The following is an 18,303-nucleotide window of genomic DNA, read 5'->3' on the forward strand; positions in this document are numbered from 1 at the left end:
CCGAGCAGAGCAACAGTGGAAGCGTCTGGAGGAGATTGAGGCTCCTTTTAATTAGAGAGGAGAGCTGCAGGATTAGACGGACTGGGCACTGTTCAGATGCACAAACACTCTGGCACACACTGCTTGGTGATGTCCACAATGGCACCCTGTTTTCTATGTAGTGCACTACTTTTGACCAGGGCCCACAGGGTAGTGCACTACTTTTGACCAGGGCCCACAGGGTAGTGCACGATAAAGAGAACAGGGTACCATTTTGGACATACCCATAAACTCTGCTCTCTCTTTCTCCTGTCCTCTGCACCACATCTCTACTAGAACTTCATTGGAGATGAAGACATTTTTATCTTGGCCTAAAACACATGGATTTTAAAGTGTATTTAAGAAGATGTGAATAAGGCATGGATATGCTTGAATAGATGAAGGCATGTGTGCCCACCTGAGTGTGTGAGCATTTGTATGTGCGCCAATGTTTGTGTACTGTATGTGTCTAGTGTGCGCATGTGTATAAGTGTGTGCATGTGTGTGTGCGTGTGGTGTGAGTTAGCTAGAGTGAAGTGTTTGTACCCCCATGTTCCCTACAGACCTGGATGGCAGGCTGTCTGGGCAGGCCTGCACACACACACACACTCCCCTTGATTAATGGAAATCCCATTTTGTTTCCACCACTCCAATTAAGCAGGGAGTTAAAATGGTGCTCATTAGCTACCTGCCACAGCACAGAGCAGAGCGTGGCCAACAGCTCTAATTACTGGGAGGAGAACTCCAGTCGGTGCGGCGCCGTGCACCGCGGATGCAGAGGAACCAACCGAGGAGAATACTGTTGACTGTATCCTAAGTAGCCAGCGCTCTTCTGTGTATACGTACTGGCTAATTAATATTCAACACATTATAAATGCACTTGTGGATAGAAGTCACACACACTCACGCAAGCACACGAAAAAACACATTTCTCATTAGCCCACCATGGCTTTTAATTATACAGAAATCCTCTAACTATCTGAACAGTCACACTCTCTTGGCTCCAGGGATTGAGATGAGCAACAAACTGGAGCCACATGCAGGGGTGAGCCAATTATGACTGTGGACTTCTCCTGCAGAGATGTTACATTACAGGCTGCTGTGTTGATCACTGCTTAGTACCTGTAGTTAGCCAGCCAAAGGTACTGAGCAAATAGGTACTGAAAGGTACTGAGCACAGTTAAACATACTGTAGAGTTAAATAATGGTCATTAGTTACACTTTGGTTCCACCTTGTTAAAAGTAGGGATGTGTTCAAGACGATTCGATACAAGAACGATACGTTTTAGTTAAATGATTTGGTGCGATTAGAGAACAAATCGATGCGATTCGGTTCAATGCAATCCGATGCACTAACATTTGTTGTTGCTGATCGAGTTCATGACCTAGGCCTCTGAGCTTGATCTGTCTGAGCTGACTTCTGTGTTTGGTGTGTAAATGATTGTACACCGAGTATACCAAATATTAGGAACACCTTCCTAATATTGAGTTGTGCACAACCCCCCACCCCTTTTTACTCTCAGAACAGCCTCAATTTGTTGGGGTATGACTCTAGAAGGTGTCAAAACATTTCCACATGTCAACTCCAATACTTCCCACAGTTGTGTCAAGTTGGTTGATGTCCTTTGAGTGGTGGACTATTCTTGATACACATGGGAAACAGAGCTTGAAAAACCCAGCAGCGCTGCAGTTCTTGACACAAACCGGTGAGCCTGGCACCTACTACCATACCCGTCCAAAGGCACTTCAATCTTTTGTTTCACCCATTGACCCTCTCAATGGCACATGTACACAATCCATGTCTCAAAGCCTAAAAACGTCTTCCCCCTTCATCTACACTGATTGAAGTGGATTTAACAGGTGACATCAATAAGGGATCATAGCTTTCATCTGGATTCACCTCGTCAGTCTAGGTCATGGACAGAACAGGTGTTAATGTTTTGTATTATCCGTGTAGGTCTATGGCATATGGACTATGTAGGCACCTGAGTTGAGCCATAATAGCGTTGGGCCAGTAACCAATAGGTCGCTGGTTCGAATCCCCGAGCCGACTAGGTGCAAAAAGTCAGTCAATGTACCCTTCAGCAAGGCACTTAAGCCTAATTGCTCCAGGGTCGCCGTCAATGGCTGATCCCTGGCCCCACTCTCCGAGGGTGTCTCAGGGAGAGTGGGATATGCAAAAAAATAACATGACTAATTCACACTTGTATAATACACACTAATGTGTGAAATAGGACAAATGTAAGCACTCACCTAATAATAACAATTATTAGGGAGACCAGGCTTCTACCACCCCACTACCACTATCAGATTAGGGGTGTTTAATGGAGCCTGTTTTTTTTGTCTCCAGTATCTTACTTTCATTCCCGTAAAACACTTTTTTCAACAGCACATAGATAACCTATGTAATTTGCACGGTTGTTACTCAACTAAAAAAGCCTAATATCACGCAAGCCATTTAAGCATTTGAATGCTGAAGGTGCCGCGCAGATAAGCAAGATCAGGAACAGACCGCCTACCTAACGTTGGTCAGTGCGCGAAGCTGGGCACAGAGCTCAGTTTGACTTGGCTACAATGCAAAATGACTTGTAGATCAATGACTCAACACAGTTAAGCCTACATGTAGTTCCACACTAAACGAGAGGATGCATCAGTTGTCACAATAGAGGAGTTATTTTTTTGGAAGTTAGAAAGAACATAAAATAAAATATTTTCTGATCGACGCATGCTACATTTCAATCGGTTTGTGGTTCGATGCACTTGTATCTTAAATATTTGTATTGGGGACCGATACGTATTGGTGAATCGCTACATTCCTAATATAAACACACTGTGGTGCCGTGTGGCTCAGTTGGTAGAGCATGGTGCTTACAATGCCAGGGTTGTGGGAAAGATTCCCACCAGGAGACCAGTACGAAAAAAGTATAAAAATGTATGCATTCCACTACTATAAGTCGCTTTGGATAAGACTAAAAATGTAAATACTCACGTTTCTGCGGGGGAAGGTGGTGAGCAGTTTGAAGTCATCCCAGGGGTAGCCCTTGGAGGCCACAAAGTCAAAGAGGACCTGCAACTTGGTGCTGCCCAGGAAGCGCCGCACCAGAAACTCACCACTGGGAGTTCGTATACGCAGCTTGCTAATTGGCTCTCCTCCCTCCTCCGCCGGCTCTGGCGGCAGGGCATGTTCCAATGAGAGACGGATGGCCTGAACAAAGGGGAGGGACAAAGCGATCATAGAGTTAGGTAGGGAAGGGGGTGATTATTCACAGTTGGACAATGACTTAAGTGTGATTAATTTGCTTACAATGACATAGATTCACTTTGTTTCATGGAACAAACTGTGGTAGAAAGGGGAACTTTAAAACTACTATTTATGAGGCAACATATAAATTACACTGAATCCACAAGGCATCAAATCCTCTGGCCTCTTCTTCCAAAACGTGTAGGCTAGTCGGTGCGTCTCATTAATAAAGACATGCAGAACAACGCTAACTCGTGCCGGGGTAGATTAGATAACTGCCCAGAACAAATAGGATCGCCTCATCAACAGCAGGGAAATTAATCAGGTCTCCAGTGTCACAGAGCAGGACCTGCTGCTCCCGCGGGGCTCTTTCCCTCCAGCTTGTTGTTCCTGTTTTGACAGAGGGTAGCATATGCTGTGACAACACACAGCAGCTTTATTTACCAACCATAATGCAATTATATTTCATAAAAGTGTACAACAGTAGCTCATTAGCAGCTCCAGGCTTTGAGTGGGAGCGTGCCAGAGGCACTCCCCAGGTAGATGCCTGGTAAAGGGCCCCCCAGCAGCACACTGAACTGTGGCGTCTGTAAAGCCACAGAGCACACGCCTCACTTAGGGCCTGCTTCTCACAAAGAACACACAGGAGCATAACCACTCAACGCAAAAAACAACCACCACCACAGGAGGGGTGGGAGGGGGAAGTGTGCGCACCTGACAGGAGCACCATGAGGCCACTGGTACCAGTAAATAATGACATCACCACTCCCCCCCTGCCTCTCATGCTTTCATCTCCCTCTCCACACAAAGACAAAATCACAGAAAGCATTTCCCCTTGTACTCATGTGTCTACTGAGCGGTTTGTTACCCTGCGGGGCATTGTGACGGGTGGTGCAGGGCAGACAGCCGGAGACCTGGGGCAGACTTGAGGTCTGGTCTGTGGGTACAGACCGTGTGTAGTCCCGGGCGGCTGAGTGGGTGGGTGTTTGGCTGGGCTCCAGGTTTGGGACACCATGCTGCCTTGTTTACTCACACACAATGTCAGAGAAATTAGGTATTGGAGCAGCCAGGGATAAGCAGCACAACTCTGAATGGTTGGGACAGCTGTTGTCCTTCCTCCACACACTATATAGACACACTGCCTCCGCTTATTATCTCCCAACCTTCTACCTGATGACCGACAACAGTAGTAGTGGGTGATCGAGCGAAACAATCTGGAACTAGGTCTGTGGTTAGAACTCGAGCCTTGTTTAAATACAGTTGAAGTCAGAAGTTTGCATACACCTTAGCCAAATACATTTAAACACCGTTTTTCACAATTCCTGACATTTAATCCTAGTACAAATTCCATCTTAGGTCAGTTAGGATCACCACTTCATTTTAAGAATGTAAATTGTCAGAATGATTTATTTCAGCTTTTATTTCTTTCATCACATTTCCAGTGGGTCAGAAGTTTACATACACTCAATTAGTATTTGGTAGCATTTCCTTTAAATTGTTTATTTTGGGTAGCCTTCCACAAGCTTCCCACAATAAGTTCGGTGAATTTTGGCCCAATCCTACTGACAGAGCTGGTGTAACAGAGTCAGGTTTGTAGGCCTCCTTGCTCGCACACACTTTTTCAGTTCTGCCCGCACATTTTCTATAGGATTGAGGTCAGGGCTTTGTGATGGCCACTCCAATACCTTGACTTTGTTGTCCTTAAGCCATTTTGCCACAACTTTGGAAGTATGCTTGGGGTCATTGTCCATTTGGAAGACCCATGTGACCAAGCGTCGACTTCCTGACTGATGTCTTGAGATGTTGCTTCAATATATCCACAATTTTCCTGCCTCATGATGCCATCTATTTTGTGAAGCGCACCAGTCCCTCCTGCAGCAAAGTACCCCCACAACATGATGCAGCAACCCCCGTGCTTCACGGTTGAGATGGGGTTGCAAGCGTCCCCCTTTTTATGGCCAAACTGTTCTATTTTTGTTTCATCAGTCCAGAGGAAATTCTTCCAAAAAAGTACAAACCGTAGTCTGGCTTTTTTAATGGCAGATTTGGAGCAGTGGCTTCTCCTTGACGAGCGGCCCTTCAGGTTATGTCGATATAGGACTCGTTTTACTGTGGATATAGATACTTTTGTACCCGTTTCCTCCAGCATCTTAACAAGGTCCTTTGCTGTTGTTCTGGGATTGATTTGCACTTTTCGCACCAAAGTACGTTCATCTCTAGGAGACAGAATGCGTCTCCTTCCTGAGCGTTATGACGGCTGCAGGGTCCCATGGTGTTTATACTTGCGTACTATTGTTTGTACAGATGAACATGGTACCTTCAGGCATTTGGAAATTGCTCCCAAGGATGAACCAGACTTGTGGACGTGTACAATTGTTTTTCTGAGGTAGGCCTTGAAATACATCCACAGATACACCTCCAATTGACTCAAATGATGTCAATTAGCCTATCAGAAGCTTCTAAAGCCATGACATCATTTTCTGGAATTTTCCAAGCTGTTTAAAGGCAAAGTCAACTTAGTGTATGTAAACTTCTGACCCACTGGAATTGTGATACAGTGAAGTATAAGTGAAATAATCTGTCTGTAAACAATTGTTGGAAAAATGACTTGTGTCATACACAAAGTAGATGTCCTAACCGACTTGCCAAAACTATAGTTTGTTAACAAGAAATGTGTGGAGTGGTTGAAAAACTCCAACCTAAGTGGAGTCCTCCCGAGTTCAACTGTACATCTGAGGTTCCAGTGCCAGTTACGGTTGTGTGATGAGTCATTAAGTTCAGATATAGGTACAAAATGCATGTCAAATACTTGATGTAAATCTAGACGTAATCTATGAAGATGTACCACCTGTGAAAGCCTGTCATACACAATAATGGCATACACACAAAGAACTCCCTTTACCTCATCCCTGCACATGATTATGGTTGTGGAATGATATGTGTTGATGTGTGTCTGTGGCTTATAGCTAGTGGTCTTCCTCCAGGTTGTTTGTGTCACTCTCCTGTTGTGGGTAGTGTTCTTGAGGCTTCATTACTGAATCCAACAGTGTGTCTCAGTCTCCAGTCTCATCATTAAATACTAGGGTTGGAAACTTTCCAATAAATTTCCAACATTTTCTCTAATATTTTCCATGGGAAGTTAAGCCCGGGAATTTTGCTTCAATTCATCAAAAAAGTAAGCTTATAACAGTGAACCTTTTTTTGTGGGATACACACAAGGCAATTCTAGGTCTTGTGGAATATTTTGGTTAAACTATCCCCAATTCAATGGAATTGCAACCCTCCGCATGCAGGGCATCCTTCCATCACATGTACAGCTAATTCAAGATCTTGCACACTAATGAGATGCTTTCTGGTAAGTTTTGATTACAATACTGGGTGGGGTGAATATATTTTATATGACAAATTATTTATTGTTAACTAGTAAATATTAGCCTACAGCAAAGTGTGTTTAAATGATTTCTAACTTGTTAACAGTTTCTGCTACCATTTGGAGTTTAGCTTGCTTAACCTGTAGTGACGCCCAGCCCGTGAACGGGACCGTTATCATCATCTGACACTAATTAGCATAACGCAACAGACATAAATCTTCCTAGAAAATATTCCTATTCATGAAAAATCACAAGTGACATATATTGGAACACAGCTTAGCCTTTTGTTAATCACCCTGTCATCTCAGATTTTCAAAATATGCTTTACAGCCAACACTAGACAAGCATTTGTGTAAGTTTATCATAGCCTAGCATAGCATTATGCCTTGCTAGCAGCAGGCAAACTTGTCACGGAAATCAGAAAAGCAATCAAATTAAATCGTTTACCTTTGATGAACTTCGGATGTTCACTCACGAGACTCCCAGGTAGACAGCCAAAGTTCATTTTTTCCCCAAATATTATTTTTGTAGGCGAAATAGCTCCGTTTCTTCTTCACGTTTGGCTGAGAAATCGCCCGGAAATTGCGGTCACCACAACGCCGAAAAATATTCCAAATTGGCTCCATAATATCGATAGAAACATGGCAAACGTTGTTTAGAATCCATCCTCAAGGTGTTTTTCTAATATCTATTCGATAATATATCCGTCGGGACAATTCCTTTTTCTCTAGGACCGATTGGAGTAATGGCTACCTCTGCACTTTACGCGAGAATCTCTCTCGGAGCCACCATGTGACCACTTACGCAATGTGCCCCCATACGGCTATTCTTCAACAGAAATGCGGAAAACTACGCCACAATGCTTGTAGACACCTTGGGGAATACGTAGACAGCGTAAGCTCGTTGATGGTACATTCACAGCCATATAGGGAGTCATTGGAACGCAGCGCTTTCAAAACCTGGGGCACTTCCGGATTGGATTTTTCTCAGGCTTTCGCCTGCAACGTCAGTTCTGTTATACTCACAGACAATATATTTACAGTTTTGGAAACGTTAGTGTTTTCTTTCCAAAGCTGTCAATTATATGCATATTCTAGCATCTTTTCCTGACAAAATATCCCATTTAAAACGGGAACGTTTTTTCCCCCAAAATGAAAATACTGCCCCCTAACACCAAGAGGTTAAGCCTGCTAACTGAGGAGTGTTAATTCACCTGTTTCCATACATGTTTCATTTTAAAACATTTATCTTACAAAGGAGTTTAATCTAACTGCTTAACTATTTATTTGTACATGGAATTGTATTTTCTTTTCCTCATTGTTTTTCTACTCTACAGGAAAATGCCACAGGCACCATCTGATGTGTGGAAACATTTCACTGCAGTTAATGTTAACTAGTTAACTAGAAGGAAAAGCTGTGTACATTTGCAAATACTGTGCCAAATCATTTGTGAAGAATGCAACAAAGATGCAGAATCTGGCGAAGTGCATAAAGTTCCCACGGCGCTCACAACAAGCAACCCTGACAAAAGTCCCTCTACTTCTATTCAAGGTGAAAATGATGAATCAGACACCTTATTGATAGCAACAGCTCATAGTCCTCCTGGAATCAGAAGTTTTTGACTAAATAGAGGAACGTAGTCAGAGAAAAGCTGATGAATGTCTTGCTCGAGCTGTGTATGCAACTGATGCTCACAAGCAATGTGTATTGTAAGAGATGTCTGAATATTCTTCGCCCACATACACCCCTACAACCAAACAAGCTTTATCTACTCATTTGCTGGATTCAGAGTTCAAGTGAAGGTCAAGCAAATCATACAGAAATCAGACTATTGCAATCATCTCTGATGGGTGGTCGAATGTTCGTGGGCAAGGAATAATTGACTATATCGCCACATCTTAACCAGTATTCTACAAGAGGACAGACACACCAGTCTCTACATTGCAGATGAGCTGAAGGCAGTCATCAATGACCTAAGACCACAGAAAGTATTTACATTGGTGACAGACAATGCTGCAAACATGAAGGCTACTTGGTCTAAAGTGGAGGAGTCCTAGCCTCACATCACACCCATTGGCTGTGCTGCTCATGCATCGAGTCTTCTCCTCAAGGACATCATGGCACTGAAAACAATGGATACACTCTACAAGAGAGCCAAGGAAATGGTTAGGTATGGGAAGGGTCATCAAGTTATAGCAGCAATCTACCTCACCAAGCAAAGTGAGAAGAATAAGAGCACCACATTGAAGCTGCCCAGCAACACCCATTGGGGTGGCGTTGTCATCATGTTTGAGGGGAAGCAGTCTCTCCAAGAAATGGCCATATCACAGTCTGCCGATATGGACAGCACCATCAAGAAGATCCTCCTGGATGATGTATTTTGGGAGAGAGTGGAAGCAGCCTGAAACGCCTGAAACCTATAGCAGTAGCCATTGCACAGATTGAGGGAGACAATGCCATCCTGTCTGATGTTCAGACTCTGCTTGCAGATGTAAGAGAAGAAGTCCGTACTGCCCTGCCCACTTCTCGGTTGCTCCAAGCAGAGGAAACTGCAGATCTGAAATACATCAAAAAGTATGGCTTCTGCCTGAAGCCCATACACGACGCAGCGTTCATGTTGGACCCCAAGTATGCTGGCAAGAGCATCCTGCCTGGTGCAGAGATCAACAAGACCTATGGTGTCATCATTACCGTGTTTCACCACCTTGGCCTGGATGAGGGCAAGGTTCTTGGCAGTCTGGCAAAGTACACTTCCAAGCAAGGGCTTTGGGATGGAGATGAGATATGCTGGCACAACTGCCATATTGCATCACTCACCTGGTGGAAGGGACTTTGTGGATCTGAGGCTCTTTCCCCTTATCCTACAAATTCCACCAACATCAGCCGCCTCAGAGAGCAACTGGTCATTGTTTGGGAACACACACGCAACAGACTGACCAATACAAGGGTTGAAAAATTGGTGGCCGCCCAGGCAAATTTGAGGCTTTTTGAGCCTGACAACGAGTCATCCTCAACAAGGCTAGAAAGTGACAGTGAAGATGAGGCCTCAGAATCTGATGTTCAAGAGGTGGACATTGAGGTCCAGGGAGATGACATGGAAGCCTGAGAGGCAGATAACCAAAGCTTTAGTTTCTAGACTATCATTTTACAGATGGAACATTGAGAAAAGTTTTGGAAGATGCGATGGATCATTGGGGATCATTCAATATTCCCTTTTGTTGTTCATTGTAATCATTCCATGTGAAGAGTCAACTCATTTAAGTAAAATTTGTAACTAAATTGTTTTTTAAATTTGTATTGGAAGGATTTAATCATTTGCAATTATGTCTACTTAAGATAAGGTAAAATGTTTATGTTTCTGTCTCCATATAAGGTAAATATATCCAATGCAAAAAACATATACATTTAAATGGTATTAATATGCAAGTATTTCCATTAATTCCCATATTTATTCCCCGTTAATTCCCACGGAGAGTTTCCACCTCTGAATATTCCCCAAAATGTGAAACCCTACTAAAAACACACCACATGCCCTCCTGCCTGCCTCACACTTGACCAGACAGACACGCAACCAGACAGGTGAAAATACACCTGATACAGTCACACACAGGTCAGGTCAATGACTAGATTGTGTTTTCCTCTGCTTTAGACTTTAGGGCCACAATAAGGTAAGCCTGTCTGAGGTAAAGGATGTGGTATAGACTGCATGTAAACAACAGAGGGGCCATTGTTGGGTATCATGTTTCTGAATATCTACACTGTTGCATACAAGCAGGGTCGGTTGGTGGAGAGGAAACCATGGCAACGGACTAGAGGACTACAGTGATATAATTAAGACTGGACAGAAAGGGCTTTTGTTCGGGGCTGTTTAACTAATGTGACAAATCATCTCAGCTAGCTGGTTCACCTGATCCCTGCTGTCTGTGGAGTTTGCTGCTGAGTAAATAGCCAATCAGCTGGCTAAAAGGAGATATATCTACAGCATCCACCACTGCGTTCCCTCTGCCATAATTGTTTTTCTTTGTCCCACCGTGCTTTGTGCTGCACCTTTTGTTCACTTGGTTTCAATATGAGCTTGTGTGTTGTAGGGAATTCAAACAGGACAATAACATCTCTGTATGACAAGCTTAACAGGGATAGGGCTTACTGTACACACAAGAGATTAGTACATGTCCCTCTCTTTCTCTGCCTCCACCATGGGGATCACATGTTAGCATACACTCCACAAACAACATATATGGACATGCAGCACGAAACAGACTCAAATACTATACAAAAGTATGTGGATACCCCTTCAAATGAGTGGATTCGGCTATTTCAGCCACACCCATTGCTGACAGGTGTATAAAATTGAGCACACATCCTTGCAATCTCCATAGACAAACATTGGCAGTAGAATGGCCTTACTGAGCTTAGTGACTTTCAACGTGGCACCGCCATAGGTCGGTTTGTCAAACTTCTGCCCTGCTAGAGCTGCCCTGGTCCATTGTAAGTGCTGTTATTGTGAAGTGGAAATGCCAAGGAGCAACAACTGCTCAGCTGCGAAGTGGTAGCCACACAAACTCACAGAACGGGACCGCCAAGTGCTTTAAGCGTGTAAAACAACCCTGTCCTCGGTTGCAACACTCACTACCAACTGCCTCTGGAAGCAACGTCAGCACAAGAACTGTTCGTTGGGAGCTTCATGAAATAGGTTTCCATGGACGAGCAGCCGCACACAAGCCTAAGATCACCATGCGCAATGCCAGGCGTCGGCTGGAGTGGTGTAAAGCTCGCCGCCATTGGACTCTGGAGCAGTAGAAACGCATTCTCTGGAGTGATGAATCACGCTTCACCATCTGGTTGTCTGACGGATTAATCTGGGTTTGGCAGATGCCAGGAGAACACTACCTGCCCCAATGCATACAGCCAACAGTAAAGTTTGGTGGAGGAGGAATAATGGTCTGGGGCTGTTTTTCATGGTTCGGGCTAGGCCCTTTAGTTCCAGTGAAGGGAAATCTTAATGCTACAGCCTACAATGACATTCAAGAAGATTATGTGCTTCCAACTTCGTGGCAACAGTTTGGGGAAGGCCCTTTCCTGTTTCAGCATGACAATGTCCCGTACACAAAGAAAGGTCCATACAGAAATGGTTTGTTGAGATCGGTGTGGACGAACTTGACTGGCCAGCTCAGAGCCCTGACCTCAACCCCATTCAACACCTTTGGGATGAATTGGAACACCAACTGTGAGCCAGGCTTATTCACCCAACATCAGCGCCACACCTCCCTAATGCTCGTGGCTGAATGGAAGCAAGTACCCGCAGCAATGTTCCAACAACTCATGGAAAGCCTTCCCAGTCATGTGGAGGCTGTTATAGCAACAAAGATGGAACCAACTCCATATTAATGCTCATGATTTTGGAATGAGATGTTCGATGAGTATCTGTCCACATACTTTTGGACATGTACTGTATAAATCATGTATATATTTTTTTTTATCTAACAAAGTGACCATGTGTTTTCAGTTATCTAAGTAGGTAATTGTTTAACTCTAAACATTATGGTTAATGTTCTCACCTCTTTCTCATCATCTGCTTCTTTCTGGATCTGTTGCAGGCGAAGCTGTTCTGCCTGCTCTCTCTCCTGTGCTTCTCTCTGAAACAGAAATATATTTTTATTAATCCATCCGACATCAAACCATTACGAATAGTGATCAAACAATCAACGATGCGACAGTTAACCGGTTTACTGGGTGGTTTCACAATAACCATTAACAACACATAGTAATGGCCACAATCATAACATGATTGTAGAAGGGTATCCACTTTAAAGTTGTGCTCTGTATAATGTTTCACTTGAGTTTAATGCTAAAATGCATGCTAAAAACTAACATTAATGTGATGAGAATGGATCCATGCCATTGTGTTGTAGTTGATGCCCAACCTTTTTACGGTCAGCCTCTAATGACAGTTGGTAGGCCTCATCCTGCTCCCTCTTCACCATTTCCCTGGCTTCACGTTCATCCTGGATAGAGAAAGAGACCACGTTAGAAGAGAAGTCAAATACCCTCAAGTTATGAGGTAACCAATAACACCAATAACTGAAGTAGTTAAAGTAAAAACAAAGTAGCTTTCTTCCTCTGCCACGTTATATTGTTCTGTGTTGAATAGCTGTGATACCTGGCAGCTGAGCAGCAGGAAGTAGAATGAGAGAACTGAATGCTTTGTGTGGTTTAGCCAGACAAGGCTTGAAAGAGTATCATGTGGGAGAAGGGAATCCATCCGGGCCTAGACTTCCTTAACAGACCTGAGGGCTCTTTTCTTTTCCCTCAGAGTTCCTGTTTGTACAGAGGCAGACGACTGCCTTTCTACAGGCTGTGTGTAAGAGGCTTTCTAAAGCAGGGAGAAAGAACTGTTTCCATTGTGTCAGCAATGGCATTTGTTTTGGAGCCTGGGAGACTACCTTTTCTTTTCTGAACCCTGGACTTTGTGCCAATGACGTGAAAAAGTTACGCTATTGTGATTTGTGGGGTTTGCGCACATGGCAGGGGGAGTGGTCAATTCTTGCAAGCCTGAGAATGAAAAGGATACATTTTTCTGTTGTCCTAAATGATATTGGTCACTGAATAGACATTGTAATAGCATGGTTGAGGACAAAAGAATAAAGGGTCACTTATCGTAAGTGCATTTGTCCAGCAGTCACGCAATAACAGTTACTGTAAAGTATAATGTTCCATATTGTGTTCATTCCCTTTAATAAAATATCATGAAACAAACAAACGTTGCCTTTACTACCCATAACACACATTATGCACAGGTACCTTTCTTCATTTACTGGGTATTGCAGTGATACTATACAATACAGTTTCCAACTACTTATGTAGCCTTTATCTGGTATTAAAATAGATTAAAGGAATAAACAAAAAAGTATGTAACAGATTCTAACAGCCATGTATTTCCTGCTGTTAATGCACAGTCCATGACTAACTAAACAGACAATCCAGGTGTGTTTGGTGAAGTCAAGTTCGTTCAAATCTATGTGAAAGTAACTTTTTGGCTCTGCTGCAGTCTGTCCACCTCCCAGGCATGTCAGTCAGTTAGTGAGGAATGTGAGTGTGATGTTGGCAGATGTCTGGGTCTGTCCTCAGAGGAATGGGCCAGCAGAGCAGGACAGCCTCAGACAGTGAGTAGGTGTGAGCTCAGAGCCGTCTGGGATAGCGGGGGCTGTGGCAATGGGAGAACATCAGGTCGGAATATAGGGACTGAGGTTTAGATTTTTTGGGGGATCCTCATTAGCCGACGCCAATGGCGACAGCTAGTGTTCCTGGGGTGAACCTGAATTCTTCTGAGTGACCTGTACTGAAGGGTGACTCAAAGTACACCAACACCCCTAGCCTTAGGAGTCCTCTGCTTGAACTCTCAAGTCCAAATGATGACTGATTACTGACATGCTGTACATAAATCTAACCCAAGGCATTCAACTGATAAGGGGGCCAAGGGGCCAAACAATTGTATTTAAATATCTATGACTGTAAACGTAGTGAGGAGATTTAGCTAATATGATAACTCTTTCCAATGATTGAAAGGCGGTAGGCGAGCTCAAGGAGTGACAAGTTCACTTCACAGCGAAGATGTATATGGTCTGGCATTTACAGGATGTGGTTCCAGATTCCTGCGGTTATTAATCACTCTGGTACATTACCCACTCATGATCATTTGTTCTCCTGATTTGTGACATTATCACTTCACATTTCCATCAATCCCGACAGGCCTGTGTAATTAACACACCCAGTGACCTTTATGGAGCCAGATCGCTTGTCAATGTGCCAGAAAATAATATACTACTTGTCATGAACAGAAACATTCTAAATATGTCAAATTGAAAAGTCATTAGGAACCAAATTGCATGTTAAGTGAATAACAGTATTTCTGTTGACATCAAAAGCTGTCATATTCGCTTTGCATCTATGAAGACAATAGCAACGCAACCACCCAAGCTTCTAGCCATGAAAACCTGTCCCTCAACTTCTCTAAACGGTGCTGTATCATCCAGCCTGGTCACACACAGCTTGGTGCTGTATCATCCAGCCTGGTCACACACAGTTTGGTGCTGTATCATCCAGCCTGGTCACACACAGCTTGGTGCTGTATCATCCAGCCTGGTCACACACAGCTTGGTGCTGTATCATCCAGCCTGGTCACACACAGCTTGGTGCTGTATCATCCAGCCTGGTCACACACAGCTTGGTGCTGTATCATCCAGCCTGGTCACACACAGCTTGGTGCTGTATCATCCAGCCTGGTCACACACAGCTTGGTGCTGTATCATCCAGCCTGGTCACCCACAGCTTGGTGCTGTATCATCCAGCCTGGTCACCCACAGCTTGGTGCTGTATCATCCAGCCTGGTCACCCCAGCTTGGTGCTGTATCATCCAGCCTGGTCACCCAGCTTGGTGCTGTATCATCCAGCCTGGTCACACAGCTTGGTGCTGTATCATCCAGCCTGGTCACCCAGCTTGGTGCTGTATCATCCAGCCTGGTCACCCAGCTTGGTGCTGTATCATCCAGCCTGGTCACCCAGCTTGGTGCTGTATCATCCAGCCTGGTCACCCACACAACATACAGCTTGGTGCTGTATCATCCAAGCCTGGTCACACACGACATACAGCTTAGTGACATGTGCACAGTGTACACACTTCTTGTTGCTTATTGGTCTTAATGATTTTTTCTGAAAGGGTAGGCATCCAAAACCTAATGGGAACCCCAGGTGCAGACACTCATTGGCTCACCTACAGTTACCCCTCCGGCTGTGTGCAAAACAACACTGTCTCACAATTCCCATGACGATATGCTGTAACTAAACTAATCAAACACTGAAAGGTCACTAAACTAGTATTGTTAAGTAAACACAGTGGGAGTCGAACACATTCCTAATATGATGTGACTAAGACAGACAGGCAACCAGCCAGGCCTAGTGCTGAGGAACATGAGACAATCTCAGGTTTTAATCTACTACAACACGCTGCTGCAGATGCCTTTCATCTCAGAGACAGTAACCACTTTGTGACCATTTCTTTCTTTAAACCTCTATCCCATCAACAAGAGTGAAAGGTCTAAAGATATGTCGGTGAGAGAGAATGTGTACTGGTAGTCAGTCATCTCCCACTGACAAGTTGACGCTAAGTATTGAGCACATTGGTCTGAGCCTGATGGCACGTCTTCCCACTTCATCTCTTCCAGACTGCTGATTAATGAGAGATTTAAACAGTACAAAGAAACAAGGCATTGAGTCATCTGTATTCACTAACAACAAGAACTGTATGCCAAAGACAACATGGTCTAGTGTAGTCAGCTGAGGGGAACTACCTGTTTAAAGGGTCAGACAAAACTAGAATGCCGTTCTTTGTTTATTTAATGTTGTGTAAATATCTGCTAGAGCGGGAGAATGATTAAATCCATCCATTTCAACACATAAAAGACAGCATTCATGAGGTCAGGTAAATGTCTGACAGAGGGACCCCAGCCATACTGTCCCAAGATTCCTGTCCTCACATGAAAGAATACCGCTTCTGTTTCGCTGCTTTCTTCTCAGAGTGGAGCTTGGAATTTGTTTGTCGAGTTTCTATTGGATTAAAACGGCAATGGACAGAGAATGGTGAAAAAGAGAACAGTTTGTATCCTGCTCCCATATCCTGCTCCCATTGTGAAGACCTTAGGCACAGTTAACTAAAACCAAACTAAAACCAAATTAATTGTGCTTCGCCCCCCTGACCCAGACAAAGGGCATCTCAGATGTGTGTTCCTAGCCTTGGCCCTAAGTGGAGCTGGTGGCAGTCACAATGCATTCCGATTTGTCTCCGCATGTCCCCATTTAGCTCCGAGACACCCTATGGCATAATTCTATGAGAACGGCTCAAATGGCACAATAATTGTCTCCCTCTTGGCCTCCTTTGATTAAACAAATCATGGTATATTTCAGTGGCCATGGCCTAATCATGGCTTACATTTCAAACATCTACTCCCCCTTAAAGACTCTGTTCTTCTGTGTGCTTTCAGAGTTCCACTCATCTGTACCTCATCCTTGATGTCCTCTTGCTGCTGAGCTGAGAAGATTTCCATTGCACCCATTAGCCTCATCATCAACTCATCCACTGTTGTATTGCCTTCAAAAGAATAATAAAAAACAAGGCATTAAAAAAAAAAAACATTTTTTTCCTCATTCGCACAAATACTTACTATTTTATCATTACAGAAGGGTCATAGAGTAAATTGCTAAATTATAGCTATAGTTAAGTATAGCTTCATAAACCCCTTCTTTTATCCAGAACATAACAAATATTGTTGACATTCATTACCTTGAATAACATTTAAAACTTCATTTGATGTCCTCTTTCCCATGACAATAAGGAGCAGGGGGAACTGATCGGTCTTGTATGTCCGAATAGTCTGTGCCACCACACTGCCAAAATGCCTCGTGCAAATGGTGAGTAGTCTAGGAAAGGAAAAGACAGGACGGACATTTTTCACATGAACAGCACTTGAGAGGTACACGGCTCATACCATTAAGGACTTTAAAACCAATTCTGCCTTTTCTTCCAGGAGACGTCCCTGTCTAAATAGGCCTAGTAGACAAATTAGTATTCCCCACCAGTGGTGATGAACTGATAGGGCAGAGAGGATTTCTTATTCCATTACAAAGACAGAACTTTAAATTAACATTTCACTAGAAGGAAAAGGGTAGCAGGCAGGCCCTTGGGCGCTCACTGTAAATGTCATAATATTAATGAATTGCTATAGAGTGAATGCAAATACAGATTATATTTTTTGCTCGCCTTTTAATAAGATCCACTTTAATAACTGGCTGGTAAAATACAGGAGTAATGAAATGGGTGGAGGATGATGTCAGAGGGATGGAGTGATTGGTCTGGTCGGGGGTGCTACTCATTAATTCAAAGTTGAGAGTGTAGGTTGCATTACTTTTCAAACTTTGAGATGGAACAGCATCAACTCAACACTTAACCATGGGAAGCATTAGCACCAATCTCCAATCAGCATTCCAGGAGAAACAAGGTCATTTCAACCACAACATTACTCTTTTATTTTACCAGGTAGGCCAGTTGAGAACAAGTACTCATTTACAACTACGACCTGGCCAAAATAAACCAAAGCAGTGCAACAAAAAAAACAGAGTTACACATGGGCTAAACAAACGTGCAGTCAAAAATGCAATGGAAAAAGTCTATGTACAGTGTTTGCAAATGTAGTAAGATTAGGGAGGTAAGGCAATAAATAGGCCAGAGGCTAAATAATTACAATTTAGCATTAACAATGACTGATAGATGTACAGATGATGTGCAAGTAGAGATACAGGGGTGCAAAAGAGAAAACAAATATATAATAATATGGGGATGAGGTAGTTGGGTGTGCTATTTACAGATCGGCTGTGTATCGGTAGTGATCGGTAAGCTGCTCTGACAGCTGATGCTTAAATAAACTCTTACGCTAAATCTACACCAAATAGCTCATGTACAGTTGAAGTCGGAAGTTTACATACACCTTAGCCAAATACATTTAAACTGAGATTTTCACAATTCCTCCCATTTAATCCTAGTAAAGACTCCCTGTCATAGGTCAGTTAGGATCACCACTTTATTATAAGAATGGGAAATGTCAGAATAATAGTAAAGATAAT

At 43.4% G+C, this 18,303-nt stretch overlaps 1 protein-coding gene across 1 annotated transcript in view; it reads right to left on the minus strand.

The window, feature by feature from the left end:
* faf1 (Fas (TNFRSF6) associated factor 1) overlaps positions 1 to 18,303 on the minus strand; it is an 84,058-nt gene that overhangs the window by 5,056 nt on the left and 60,699 nt on the right. Inside the window, exons 14-18 of the mRNA XM_024421613.2 lie at positions 16,967 to 17,103; positions 16,686 to 16,774; positions 12,555 to 12,635; positions 12,189 to 12,266; positions 3,008 to 3,223 (exon numbers count right to left, since the gene is read on the minus strand). Coding sequence (XP_024277381.1) covers positions 3,008 to 3,223; positions 12,189 to 12,266; positions 12,555 to 12,635; positions 16,686 to 16,774; positions 16,967 to 17,103 — 601 coding nt within the window. The remainder of the gene's footprint in view (positions 1 to 3,007; positions 3,224 to 12,188; positions 12,267 to 12,554; positions 12,636 to 16,685; positions 16,775 to 16,966; positions 17,104 to 18,303) is intronic.

This window comes from Oncorhynchus tshawytscha, linkage group LG05, assembly GCF_018296145.1.
Source record: "Oncorhynchus tshawytscha isolate Ot180627B linkage group LG05, Otsh_v2.0, whole genome shotgun sequence".
Classification (NCBI taxonomy): domain Eukaryota; kingdom Metazoa; phylum Chordata; class Actinopteri; order Salmoniformes; family Salmonidae; genus Oncorhynchus; species Oncorhynchus tshawytscha.